The 14,999-nt window shown below is 33.8% G+C and overlaps 2 protein-coding genes across 3 annotated transcripts in view; one reads left to right on the top strand and one right to left on the bottom strand.

Annotated features, from left to right (window-relative positions):
• The window catches only part of trx (histone lysine N-methyltransferase trithorax), a 115,857-nt gene extending 109,478 nt beyond the window's left edge, over positions 1-6,379 (top strand). For both annotated transcript variants that reach the window (XM_089243200.1, XM_089243199.1), the window contains one exon: positions 3,563-6,379. The gene's annotated coding sequence lies outside the window, so the exon portion shown is untranslated. The remainder of the gene's footprint in view (positions 1-3,562) is intronic.
• A 4,821-nt stretch (positions 6,380-11,200) lies between these two features.
• LOC149075704 (dynein axonemal assembly factor 19) lies at positions 11,201-11,518 on the bottom strand. The gene has a single exon (XM_089242132.1). It carries the CDS (start codon positions 11,516-11,518, stop codon positions 11,201-11,203), a length of 318 nt encoding a protein of 105 aa, XP_089098258.1.
• Positions 11,519-14,999: the final 3,481 nt, after the last annotated feature.

The raw sequence follows: 14,999 nt of genomic DNA, 5'->3' as shown, positions 1-14,999 counted from the left end.
ATTTTCTGTTCAAAGTGTTTTCCTGCTTACAATCTTATTCATGATGATTTTTCAAAAAACGTTATAAGATAAATCCACTGTATCTGTGTATTAAACATGAACTTATGCTTTGAATCAGTTCATACATTCAAATATTTTAATCATATTAATTCATAGTTAAAAGGGATTTTTTATTACATTTCAATGTTATGGTGTTGTTCCCTTTCTTATGGGTGTGTGTGCTTCCTTATGCACATTCATCATGCGAGTTACATACAAATCATTTTAACTATCCCTTTGCAATCTGTACACACACTTGCCACCGTGGTAGTGTAGTGGTCATAGTAGTGACGAACTCGCATCTCAGGGACCTGGGTTCGAGCCCCCTCATCGCCACAGTGGTGGTCAGATGAAGTTGTTTTTCTGTGGTTCTCCTAACTACGAGGCACAAATGCAAACTGATCTCCCTGTTAAAAAATCTCACCACAGACAGCAACAGGCTTACAAATAGCACAAGTATTCAGTCACTACACCTCACTTCTGAAATATCAGATGGCAACAGTGGAAGAATCAGACACACCACTAGATAGGCAGACTGTTAGGTACACACACTTACCCTTTGGACACAGCTCACTATGTAGTAAATTGCCTGTGGCAATAGACTTGAGTTGTGCTCAGTTTGAAAAAAAAAAAAAATCTATACACTAGACTCCCAGTTATCTGTACTGTTGACTGGCTAAAGGACCAAGGATAAAAAAATATGCAAATAATCTGAAATACAAAGATAATTGGGAGTCTACTGTATTTTTTCAAGTCAAATTCAGTTATCATGACACCTTGGTTGTAATGCCAGTAAACAGTGGTCCTGACCGAGTCTCTTAAATTATAATGCTAATCAATCAACCTTGCTTTTTTTTTATTTTAACATCAGCGAAATATGTCCTTTGATACAAAAACACATTTTTCTGCACTTATGATGTATTTATCAAAGAAATTCTTTTTTAAAATTTAAGCCAAACTTATTGATGAATTATTGTCTGCCTTTTCTGTGGCAATGAAAACAATTACATAGTTGCTGGTCATTATTCAATTTCTGTCTACTGCACATAGGAACATTTGTAGAATTCTCAGAATCAATAGATGTTTGTTGATATGGTTTTTAGTGTTTTATCTGGACATTGGTTACTTATTTGAGGTTTGTGTTTGTTTGTTTGAAAGAACATGTAGAATTAATTTGAGCATTCTTTAAAACCAGTCATCTGGCTACGATGGCATATGATGTCGCAGCCATACATAATGGTGGTGCCTATGAGGGCATATGACGTCATTCCAATTTTCTATCTTTCTCACATGGGTATGACAATAGTTCATGATACAGCTGCTGCCACCACCTCCACAGGCATTCTACTTTATTACCTCGCCACTAGATATAGTTGAGTATTTCAGGTCTGGGTTATTACTATTATCTCCACCATGCTTTGCAAGGCTGCATCCCCTAGTGTTTTTTTTTTTTTTTTTTTTTGCAGACTCCCTTGCACAAATGCATCTGTTTTACTTAATTATACGTCTTTTAGCAAAGATTCAGCTGCCATCAATCCGCATAAATCGGTCAACAGCGCATTTCTTACAGTCACAAGACATGTTTGGAACCTAATCCCCCCTTCCCTCACTTTTGGGGCATCTTATTACGTCTCAACACATTCTTTGATGTTTATATTTTTGCAAAGGATCCTCTCCTTAGCAGTTCATAGCCCATGCATATGGTCTATTTAAAACTTTCTACCACATAAAAAAATTCACTTTTCTTGTTTGTGACTTTTTAGTTCAATAAGGTGTCCTCAGGTTGCCATTGCACATCACATTTATATTTCAAAATATTTTCAAAAATATTTGAATGGCTTCAAATTTCCAAAAAAAGGGGGGGGGGAAATGTGTGCATTTCCATAAAAAGGGCCACTGTGGGTAGCACATGGAGAAATTGATTGACCAGGTTGACTGGTTAAAAAATGCATGAAGGTCAACAAGCACCTCACTTATTTCCCTGCAGTTGGTGAAAGATTTTTTTCATTTCTGTATTGTTTATATTTGAGCAAACCAACCACTTTTCATGCTAACAATGTGATAATATAAAGGGTGATTGCAATTAAAGTTTCTGTACTCCAAGTAGTTTTTCTCAAAAACTGTTTATCCGAATAAAACCAAATTTTCAGGATATCTTAATGAAACCATGGAGAGAGATTTGAAATTTAAAAAAAAATTATTCAGTTTTCGACCACCATGTGAAAAATTGACACTTTTTAATTGCAGTGTACATTTTCCCATGGTCCATATAGCGCAGTGTTTCCCAAAATGGGCGATATCCCTGGGTCAATGGAAAGGCCCATGGGTGGCGGTAGAAGCTTTCAGTTTAGTATAGAATCCTATGGGAATCCATTGGCTTGGGTGGGGGTTGGGCGATGAGAAGAAAAATTTTATGAAGAAGAAGGTAATGGGACGAAAAGTTTGGAAAACTATGATATAGTGTATGTATATATAGGTATACATGAATGTTTGCAAGTTCATATACTGCTTTCAATTTTCATATATTGCTTTAAAATTCCAATTTTCATCAATTTTGTTTTCAGTTTTTTATACATAAATAATTAAATATGAAGTATGTATTTATGTTTGTTCTTTATACAAATCTACAATATTAGACCGATCGTTCCCAAATTTTGCACATATACCAAACAGGACCGGGATTGAACCGCAGGCTACTTTAAAAGTTCGTCCGAGTAGGGCAAATACCCAAAAAACCATCGGGCAACAATGGTTCCTGGGCCCCAACAGTCACTTTCGGAATGTTTACTTCAGTTGCCGTGGTTCCCTAAAAATGTGTTTCAGACATGCATATGCCTTTACAATGGTTTGTCACCTTTTCAATCCTTCCAGCAAATCGAAGAAAACCCGGGCAGCGCCAGGTATTTTTGCTAGTATATATATATATATATATATATTAAATTTCAATGGAATAACGTCTACCAGAATGGGCACTACATAGGTCTGAGTAGTTTCAGTATACTTACACTAAGACCAATGTAGCACCTGTCAGTATACTGACACTACTCCAAGCTATGTAGCGCCTGTTCTGGAGAACGTATTCCATTTAAACTTGGTATGTATACCCCTATATGGTCCACAGGAAAAAAAGAAAGTTCAATTTAAAAAAAAACTATTTTTTCACCTGGCGGTCAAAAAAATTTTTTAACCTCATAAATCTGTCTCCCATGATCTCATTAAGATATCCTATCAATGTGGCTGTATTCAGATAAGCAGTTTTTGAGAAAAACTACTCAGACTATGAGAACTTTAATTATAATCGCCCTGTATATCAAATGAATGTCCTACCATTTTTGCGATTGAGTGTCAGTGTTAACCAAGCGTGATTGTAACTTTTTGCTTTAACCCTATCTATTCTTTTAAGGTTTTACCCTCTAATGCAAATAAGAATTCAAATGATTTTTTACAGGACTATGCCATTGAAATCAAAAAATATACCATTTCATTCTTTATATAATTTTTTTTTTTTTTTTGCTTCTTTCAGATACACAATGTACAGCCAGCGAAGATTACATTTTCAAAAGCCAATCTTCTATGCTGGGAAATATAAAAAGGGAGTTTGCCCCTCTTTTTTTCTGCCTGTGATAATAGAATATACTTAAAGAGTAAAAGCAGCGCGATTGCTGTTTTAAATGTCAGTCATCTTCATCAAGAGCTTTTTTGTTCTAATAATTTTTACAATTTTCTTTACCTTGTTATTTTTAACCCAAATTCGTATAATTACCATTTTATGAATCTTAATTTTTTTGGTAACTTATGTGTCTGGAACATTAATCTAAATATTGAACATATTCTAACGCATTTGAACGTATTTTATCTACTAATTTTTTTTCAAAGACGATATTTATGCATAGAAAAAAAATTTCTTTAGATCTTTCAATATCAATTTTATATTACACTGTTCAAGAACTTCTGTCTCTGCCAAGTTATGAGAGATTTTCCAAGCAACAAAAAAGAAGAATATTCGTCATCAGAAATAGGGTGTTGAAACATCATTCCTCACCAGATCAACTGTTCAAGCTTTTTGCTACGCTTACTGACATGTATTATGCCATGATTTGTTTAGTCATTATATATATATATTTGAATCTATATATAGATATGTATATATATATTTTAGATTTATTGCTTCCAGCGTGTATTGTTTTGTATATTTTTTTTATAAATGAATTTATACTTGGTTGTGAATAAAAATTGTATCATTGCAATTAAATATCAGTTATGAATATGTTCCTTTTACCGCTGTTTTCATTCATAGTCAATTTTCGCTCTTCAACACGCATATTGCAGGAATGCTGCGAGTTTCTTTCTCTCCTCTCAGCAACCCTGCTAACTCGAAATGGATATGATTTTATGTAGTTGACTTCACCATTTTCGTGGTGAAAATATTTGTGAATTAGGGATGTATTATGTAATCGTCTCTCGAAAATAATCTGCATTTATAATCATGTTGAATGTATGTTTTATTGTGCATTTTAGTTAAATTTAGTTCAGATTTTGTTATATTGCTGTATGTTTATATGTATATATATTTTCATGATGATTTAACCAAAAGAAAGATCACAGACTAGAGAAAATTTATTTTATCCAGATTTCAAAATACTAAAACGCTATTATAGTGAGCAGCAATTTTTCTCAATTATTCTATTCTTTGGCTCGTGTATGATTTTGTATGCTTTCTTAAATGTTGTTTTATTCTTTATTCCTTGTGGTTATTGCTAACTATAGAAATTTTTATGAAATTTAATTTTATATAGGAGGAAAAGTTTTTTGTTCAGAAAATAAATTTTAATTAGTTTTTTTAATTCCATTTTGTACAGTAGTCAAGTCAATTTATGCACGTAATTTTTTTAATCAATATCAGTTTTTAATAAAGTTGACTACTCACAAATAATAGTTGGCTATGATAATTCGAGAGATTTGTCTGCTCTTGTCTGTTGTGTTAAAAGGAATTCTCGTATTCGCAACATGATGCAGAAACCTTTTAAATCAGCATATTTTATAAAAATGTATAATAATATTCACATTAAAATCTAAGGAATTTTTTTAATCTGGTTATAGTGTCTGTACTGGACTTGGTTCAATTTTGATTTCATCAAAATTGACATGTTGAGCATCAGTGCTTGGAGAAACTTATATGGAATGTCTATTACACAGACATCACTGAACTGATCATAATAAATCGTTATCCATGAATATGCAGGTTGTTAAATTAAATTGTGGCTTTTACAGTTAAGAAATCATTGAAATTTCTTAAATCATTCAATCTTCATTTTAAAATCAAATGCAGTAAAAATCCTATAACAACACCCCTCTATAAAAATAATTTTTTCCAGTCCCATTCCACCTTCTGTAGTGTTATTATATTCTATCTATAATGATAAATTGCATACAACAATACTTTTCTCTGGTCCCTTTAGCATCATTATTGTTAAGTTTCACTGAATAACAATCTAATTTCTGTTTTTCCTTTTTCTTTTTTGTAATGTAAATTAGCAACATCTGTTAGAAAGTTTCTCTGTAAAATTTTTAATTCCAAATAAAATAAAATAATTATCATCAACACGGATTATAACCAAGGTGAAAATGTCTGAAACCATCTTTGATTATTGATAACAGTGACTACCCAGAAAAACAGTGGAAAATTATTTTTGCCATTGGTCATCTATCATTGTCTATCCGGAATTTCATAAGAAATTAATCAGTATAAATGCATATATTTTTTACGTTCTCTATTGGATGTCATGTATTCATTCAAATTTTGAACTAAATTGTGGAATGTTATCATGATTTTTTACAAACGACTACTAATACAAGCAAATGCAAGATTTTTTGCTGATTGTATCAAGTTAAACTGTATTGTGTAACAAACTGAAAAATAGTTTACAATTCTTTTTTTTCAAATGAAATTAGTAAATATGTTCCTTTGCTATAGCAATATATTACAAAAACAATATTTTTTTTTTAATGGAAAATGGGGAACCAATAAGGGTTATATCATTCTTCTACAATGGAATCAAATGTTCTCATAGATATGTTGACAGACCGGGCAAAAAAAATCCGAAAGTTTCCAGAATTTTCAAATTTCTTGATAAGTTTCATTCATTAATATTGATATGGCAAGTGTATGATGATCAAAAGTTTTGCGAGAAAAAAAATTATTGATTCATGTAGTTGATTGTTGCAGCGCTTTTTTGTCCTCGGTTAAAAAAGTATCGATATACTCATATATATTTATATGGCTGTGATGTAAAGTATTAGTTGTATTTTTTATGTATATGATTCAAAAATCACTTAAGCGAACTAAATAAATCTTTTTTTAAGAAACAAAATTGGTTTTCATTGACTACTTTAAATTTGGGCTATTTAGATATACAGCAGTGCCTTCAAGGTGTCTTGACTTTCTTTTTTGTCCGAGTTATGAACAAAGAGTACTCGCTTAAGATTGTACTTTTTCCTCAAAACTTGTGAATATTTGAGGAAAAAGATAATTTGAAATACAAAAACTTTGGCAAGGTGAAGCTGACAGAGTTTATCTGGTTGTACTGTGTTTGTATTATAAACAAAACTACTTTTATCCTACATATGAATACCCTGCATTACACCATATAATTTATTTTTATATGAGTAATTAAAATAAATTAGAGACGTGTTTGGTTTTTTTTTTTGCATGAGAAAATAAGCTTTGAGCTTCTTTTTCATAGCAAGGTTATCATTTTAGGAATGAATTATACTCTTAACCATAGATACCACTATGTAAATACAGTCAAGTCTCATTATAACAAACTCCAAGAGACCAAAGAAATCACTTTGTTATAACAAAATTTTGTTATAAAGGAATTTCCGATTTTTAACATGCGCAAAAAAATCTGTTGTAGCAGAATTTGATTTTAAGGGAAAAAATATTTATTTACGTTCTAGTTGATAAAAAGAATGAAGTTGAATTTTAAAAATAACACAAAGCAACTAAAATCAATTAAGCATTGAAGTTTTTTGTTAATTAAGTCAATTAAGTTTTACTTAATTAACATTTTAGAGGCAAATAATCTGTAATATTTTTTTTTTTTATGCAAGTATTGCAGAAGCTGGGGAAAACAAATTTCTCTAAAGTATACTCATGCTCAAACAAATGGTCTGGAAGGATCTGATAAATATTGTATTAGAGTTCCAAACTAGCTTAAGGTTTCAGATGCAGTAGGTACCAAAGTATACTCTAGTGAAAGCTATTATTTGTCACTGCTGTCTGCAAGCGATTGTTCATTGTTTTCTTGTATCATATTCATATGAACAATATTGGTGAACGTTAATGGTTCCGAAGTGAAGACATCGTCAGAGAAAAGAAATTGTCCAGTGTCAATTCGGGATCAGATGTTTCTTTTGCGATGTGTTCCCACAAAGGCTGCAAATTGGTAGACGCACTTTCATCAGGTTTATTCAATGTTTCACAGAATTCTGCTGCGATTAAATTTTCTTTCTTCTACCCATTACAAATTACTTTTAGAGCGATATCCATCCAGGCTCCAGCTATCATATCCATAGCTTGCTTGACATCCGGCCTCACTATTTCTTTATTATCAAGCTGGTGAATACGTCTCAGCAGTTGCGTATGGTACTTTTCTTTCACCACCTTAATTATTCATCTGTCAAATGGTTGCAAAACAAACGTGTATGTATTCGATGCAAATACACTCTAATTTTGAAGATTCGATGTGTCATGCAATTGACGATAAGAAACAGGATCTCTTTTAATTTTTTCAGTTTATTTTTCCATAAAACTTGACTAGCCCCTAATTAAAAATTCTTGTAGTCATCCAAGCCCTTCAACTTGATTTGTAATTACAATGCAGTGATTTCACGTTCTTCGGGCACCATGGATTCACACATTTTCCGATCACCATAACTTCTTTTTTCAATTCTGTTCATGCTACAGCAAAACAAAGCAGTTAAGGGTTGCTTGGAGTTTTTTAAATGTCGAAGTTTTGTTAGGTAACAGTTAGGAAACGATTCCGGCTTTGTAGGCATTAAATACATTAGAAGGATCATATTACTTTATCACTTTTGCTATTTCACCAGCTTTCCATTCATTCGTATTTTTCATATCAACTGAATTTGCTTCCACACCATACCATTCTTTGAAATGATTCAGCCAGCCGAAACTTTCTTGAAAGTTTCACATTCAAAAGCATGTGTGAATTCCAAAACCTTTTCTCCTATGAGTAGACTGGTAACTTGCACATTCCGAGAATGAAATGTCTTGAAACCAGGTAAAGACAGCTACGTCCACATCTTATAAATTCGAAAGTTAAATCTTTTCCCTAGGAGGTCCTGTAACTATTGTCTGAATTTGCAATTTCAATTTAGTCTGATTTTTTCAAAAACATTAAAAGAGTAGATGGAGGATGACTCTCTTGTTTTTGGGAAACTTGTTTTCAAGTTTGTTATAATGGATTTTTCATTTTGTTATACTGGAATTGCACAATACATTGTTACTATGTAAATTGAATTGAAGGGAACGTTTTTGTTACAACGAGATTTTCGCTATAATGGTATTCGACTGAATCACACTGAATATTACATATATTCAAGGAACGTCATGTTCTCTTGGCTTCATCTACAATTCAAGTTACTTATAATTGTAGATAATTATGTTAACACAACACACACACTCTCTCTTAGGCTACTACTACTAAATCAGACATGCACCTCATCCATATTCCTCTGTGGAACTTCTAACGAATTGATACATGTTGGAATGTGTGTGTGCATGTAGTGAACTTTCCAGGAAGTTTGTTTCTGTGTAACGTTTGTTTAGTGCTGCCATCGGTCATCAAATTGTCTAACTATGCACTAAGTTTAATGATTGAATGGTATACCGTTTTGGGCCTGTTGCTCTCTGCGGCGAGGCACAATACTTAGGCTTAAATCAATGGCAGGCTGCATTCCAGGGCTCCTCTAAAGTACATTTATATAGTGTAAAAAATATATAATTCTCTCTCTCTCTCTCTCTCTCCTTTCGGGCCACAGGGCTAGAATTCTGCCTCTTCCCTTTTTGTTGGGGTGGGTGTGTGCTATGTATGTAAGTAGTATTGCTTTCACAATTATGTCATGTGTAGAGAAAGGTGTCCTCTCCAGTTGTTAATGCAAGATATACAGAAAACTGGTGATATAAAGGGTGTCCTGTAAGTCCTAATTCGGCTTTTATCTCATCAACTCTTCATCATAGAAGTATGGTTCTAATTTAAAAAATGCTCAAAATGTGTAAGGATCACTGTGTACCAGCGTCAAGAGTGAAAATACACTGTGTCACGAAATAAAAAATTAAATTTTTTTTATATGCCTGTATATATATTTATGCCCTCTACCTTCTAATTGAAAAGTTATTGCCATGTATTTTTCCTGAGGCCAACAAAAAAAAAATTCTGTTTTAAAGTACAATTTTCGCGGAGGTATTAGAATTTTCAAACATCAAAGAAAAGTTGGAAAAGAACAGCATAACCTAATGGACAACGCTTCTTTAACTCGTTTGGGCTGTTCTTTCCTAACGTTTCTCCTATTTTTCATTTCAAATATCTCAGTGAAAATATTGTACTTAGAAACCTAAAACTTTTTTTTTTTTTTGGCCGCAAGAGAGACAGGAAACAGCTTTCTCTAATTGGGATTTAAAGAACAGGGAGACCGTACAAAGATTGATTTTATGGCGCACTCTATTTTTTCTTTTGAAACTGGTACATAATGATTTCTGAACATATATTTTGAGTATTTTTTTAATTAGAACCATACCTATATGACGAATGGTTGATGAGATAAATGCCAAATTAGGACTCACAACACGCCCCCGTATAGCATATATGCTCAACCCATGGCACGCTGGCCAAATGTGACATTCTGAGTCATCTAATGTGGCCCGTGACTTCAAACCTAATTTTGTAAAAATGAACTCAGTAAGATATCTTTTTGCAGATCATTGAGTGATTCACGACACAGTTTTAGAGCAATTAAGTGGCCCATGCTACAGTTTGAAGTCATCTAATGTGGCCCGTGACTTCAAACCTAATTTTGTAAAAATGAACTCAGTAAGATATCTTTTTGCAGATCATTGAGTGATTCACGACACAGTTTTAGAGCAATTAAGTGGCCCATGCTACAGTTTGAAATCACTCAAGCAACCCGCTGCACATTTATAGATCACTTAAGCAACCCACGGCACGTTTACACATCACTCAAGTGAACTGCAGGGCAGTTCCGCATTACTTAAGTGACCCGGCATATTTACTGATCATTGAATGAACCACGAACTATTTATAGATTACTGAAGTAAATGAATCACTTGAAAAAATGACGTGTGGCACTGTTCCGGATCACTCAATCGACCCATGGCTTAATTCCATATGACTTGAGTAGCCCGCGACACATTTCCAGAACACTTGAGCAAACCGTAGCACAGTTCCAGAACACATAAGCGGCCCGCGACACATTTCCAAATCTTTCAAGTGACTCTCGACACGTTTTCGAACCAATAAAGTTGCCCGCACGTTCCCAAAGGTTGAGCACCTTTCCAGTGTGGAGAGACGATTTCTTTTTTGGAAAGAAAAATTCATCTATCTGGCACTACGAAGTCTACATATGCCCAGCTTTCTGTATGTCTATTATTGAAAAGTGGAGAAAATATCTTATTTTTACATATATGTCACCATCTAGTAACCTTGATTCCATTTATGAGCCATTAGCTGATTGTTGTCACCGTTCATTGCTCGGCGCCGTTCGGCTTATCTACGCTCTAGGGAAGAAATATTCTGCTTCTAAGCGTAATGGTAGCGCGCTCACTGGCATGCGAGAGGGCGTAAATTCGAGTCCCTATAGAGTTAGGGATGCATTTTATCTTTACATTATAGCCAGTTTTTGTATATCTCGTAAATACGTTATGCATACTACAATCGCAAATTTGCAAATCAAATGACCTGTTTATTAAATTTATGCTACACGAATTCAGTTCAAATAACAGCGATGGATTTAATGACATATTTATGACATTATTTATGCGTATGATATCTATCATAGAACAACAAGGTGATATTTCTTTTAGAAACAACATGCTATTTGAAGCGGGATTAAATTCAAAATTTTAGCACTTCTTAGAATTTTTGGAAGTATTCTTGAGAATTTCCGCCACAGTCTGGTCGTTTTGTTCTCCGGCTTTGTTGAGGTGGGAATTCCATAAACGCCGCGGATTACAGTAGAGGCGATTTTCATCCTTCGGCAGAGGTTTGAGTGTCGACGCCTTAACAATATTTTCGAAGTCTTCATAAGTTATTCCCGGTTGAGAGAAAGCTCGAAGTTTTGCGGCATTTCGTAGCTTGGAATTTTCGTCGAATTCGACTGCTTTATCCAAAGCTTCTTGCAGAGCATCAAAATCAACTTCATCGGATTTCTTCAAAGCCATCGTCAAACACCGATTTTTTAAGTCCAAATGTAAAATATTGTGACCTCTGTATGAACGTTGTCATCAACGTTTCCATGGCAACGCTATCGTGGTCAGATTATTCGGGGTTCTGTGCTGCTAAGGCTATTCCCTGAAATGGCGTCCAAAGTTTCCACAAACGAAAATGCATTGACTATTTGCTCTACTCAAGTTCAAAGAATTATCCAATTTTAGTCTAACTTTTTATCCACCCCTCCCATGACATTACTAATAAATCATAAACGAACAAAAGACAAAAAAGCTGTACTGTATATAGTCCTAAATTTCACTTTTCTGTCCTGTATTCGTATCCTATTCCGATCTGTAATGATTGCCATATAACAGAAGGGAGGGACTGCTCAACCTCCTGCCCGTAGGCGTCCACACATCGATGAAAAACGCTGATAAATTTAATTCCATTGTATGGTACATACATTCGCATATGAAGGTATCTCGGCACCATTGATTGGTGCGTACTTGGTTATAGTCTAGCAACAAAACCAATAATGCATTACATAATATCTATTATACATACATACATACATATTAATATCATACATACAGGGTGATCAGCGAATAAGCCCTTATTTCAAAATTGAATATCTCTACAACAAAGATCAATAGAATTATGCGGTAAACGGTACGTTTATTAGCAAAACTGCAAGAATGTTGTACAGAAATTTCGAAAATTTAGTTGTTTTTTTTTAATTTTTTAAAATTTAAAAAAAACCAAAAAAACCGGAGATTTTGGGGTTCCGAAAATCCTCATTTGCATTCGCCTAAAGTTACTGCATGGGCTGCGGTATGCGCCAGAGGCATTATCGGCCCTTTCTTCGTGCGAAAAACGATTACTATTGAACGTTACGTTACAATTTTAGAACAATTTGTCAGCACACATGGCGCATACCGCAGCCCATGCAGTAAATTTAGGCGAATGCAGTGGTTTCTCTTCACACAAATGAGGATTTTCGGAACCCCAAAATCTCGTTTTTTTTTGTTTGTTTTAAATTTTAAAAAATTAAAAAAAAACAACTAAATTTTCGAAATTTCTGTACAGCATTCTTACAGTTTTGCTAATAAACATACCGTTTACCGCATAATTCTATTGATCTTTGTTGTAGAGATATTTAATTTTGAAATAAAAATTTTTATCCGGGGGGGGGGGGCGGGCCCCACTACCGGTATATGCACTCGTGTGATTTGAACGTGCTTGCATTACTTGAATGTACAGAGTGTTCCACAATCGCCAGACGGTTTTCAAAATGGGAATAGCAAGAAAACGGGGACAGATATTTGAGTCATTCTTGCGGAATGTAAATGTGCTGTCAGGTATTTCAGCTACGTCATTCATGTTTCAAGGGATTGTAAATTTAAAAAAAAATTAACTCTATATCGACAACCTGTGCCCAAAAAACCGAATTAAAAAGTTGTTGCCCCGTGTCTTCTGATACCAACGAATAAATTTCCACGTTTCTAAGTGCAATATTCGCAGAGATATCTGAATTCAAAAATCGGAGAAAAGTTGGGAAAGAAGCGGTGTTTGTTAGTTTTTGGCGATATTGCCGATGATGTGGACGACTCGCGAACGTATTAAACATTTTAATCCATAATTAAACACGACATCACAATTATTAAGGAAAAGAAACATACACAGAGAAAATTGAGAACTAACTATGCATGTCGAAAATCCAGAGCGAACTGACTGGGGACGACTCAGCCTCGTGGTTGTAACATAGAAAGAAACTACTCGCTCGATTATACAGGCAAAATTGGCTCATCGGGCCAAAACACGCTTTTTACAAAAATTATAATAATAATCCCCACAAGTTTTTGCTGCTTCTTTCCCAATTTTCCTCTGGTTTTCGATTTCAAATATCTCAGTGAATACTTAGAAACAAGGAAATTCTTATTAATTAAACTGCTTTTGTTCTTTTCCCTATGCTATTGAAAGCTGCATAATAAAAAAATATAATAATACAAAGATTATGTAAAAAATTCTTCGAAAAGTTAATTTACTATTTAAAACGTTAGAATAATACATATTTTATATATTTTCTCCTGTGCTACAGAAACCAGTTTTTGTGAAATTTTTTTTACATGATATTCACAAAAATGAGCCATGTTAAAATCAATGACCAAAAATGCATCACGAAACTTCACGATTTCCAAAACTTGGCATGTTCATCGATTCCCAGAAAAATTTCCACAATTTCCATTCTACGAATAATAAAATTTATTATATTATATAAATTGATTCTAAATACACAAATTAATATGGGATTTACTGAGTGGCAATTAATTTTTTTTATTAGAATTAAAAACAAAATGAGCAATAACTAACGTATATTTTATTGTGGTCTTTTGTTTCTATATTGCATTGTGAATATTTTTTTTATTGCGGTGCATGTAGTTTAACACAGTACTGTATTTCTTGGAATAAGCACCACATGAACGTATGCGTCTAAACTTAACATGAGGCCCTGCATCCGCAGCACATATAAAATGATATAAAATTCATTAAATGCTTATTTTTAGTTTCGGAAATACTTGCTAAATGTACAGTAATGCCTGTCAAATGCTTGCCGATTTTAAAAACGCTACTCGGTTAATTGACAGTTGAAAATAACGTGATTCAATAGGCCAATTTCTTGGAAATTGTGTTTTTTGAAACGAAAATGACATATGCGTCGCATCACTCTCAGTGTAAGCACCACCAGTCTCTAAAATCACGTTTTTCAAAACGTAGACAATGCAATGCTCGTTCCATGAAATAAGGAATTAATATAAGATACTGTACCGAACTGTCTTGCACGGGTAATAATAGTTAACTATAAGATAAAACCCCTAAAACTATGCAGTCAATCCGCTCATCAAAGATTTGAGCATTTTTAAGCACACGTCCTTATTCTGTAGAACCTGGCATACTCTTAAATTTGTCATTTTTGTAATTGGTTGGCAATGATAATGATTTGCAGGAATTTTGAGCTGGTAGAGAGGGTCCCTCAGAAAAATCAGTTTGTCAAAGTGGTCCCCCCCCCCTTCGCCCCCCAAGATGCTGTTAAAATGGCTCAAGATAACTTTATAGAAATTGCACGAAATCTCATTCCAAAAACTCAGCATTAACGTGGTCTCTAGTTTGCAATATTATCAATTTTTTTTATATTTATGCCATTCTTTGAATGAATATCTTCAACTGAACTGTGCAATCGAAAATTTTAGGATTTTCTGCCGGATGATTAATGCTGGAAAAAAATTGTATATAAAAAAAGACATCTTGGCAACTTTTTGTGGTGCCTCCCCCCGGCCCTGTATCTCTCGCAGTGTAAGCACCACCAGTCTCTAAAATCACGTTTTTCAAAACGTAGACAACGCGACACTCGTTCCATGAAGTAAGGGAATTACTGCGTATATGTAAAAAACATTTTTGTCAATATTGATAACGCTATTAATTTGCTGCATTTTC

This window comes from Pholcus phalangioides, unplaced genomic scaffold, assembly GCF_987345545.1.
Source record: "Pholcus phalangioides strain wild (caught in Gottingen) unplaced genomic scaffold, Ppha-v1.0 ptg000015l_1, whole genome shotgun sequence".
In the NCBI taxonomy this organism is placed as follows: domain Eukaryota; kingdom Metazoa; phylum Arthropoda; class Arachnida; order Araneae; family Pholcidae; genus Pholcus; species Pholcus phalangioides.
The sequence above is the reverse complement of the archived record's forward strand: the minus strand, read 5'-3'. Positions and strand labels throughout refer to the sequence as shown.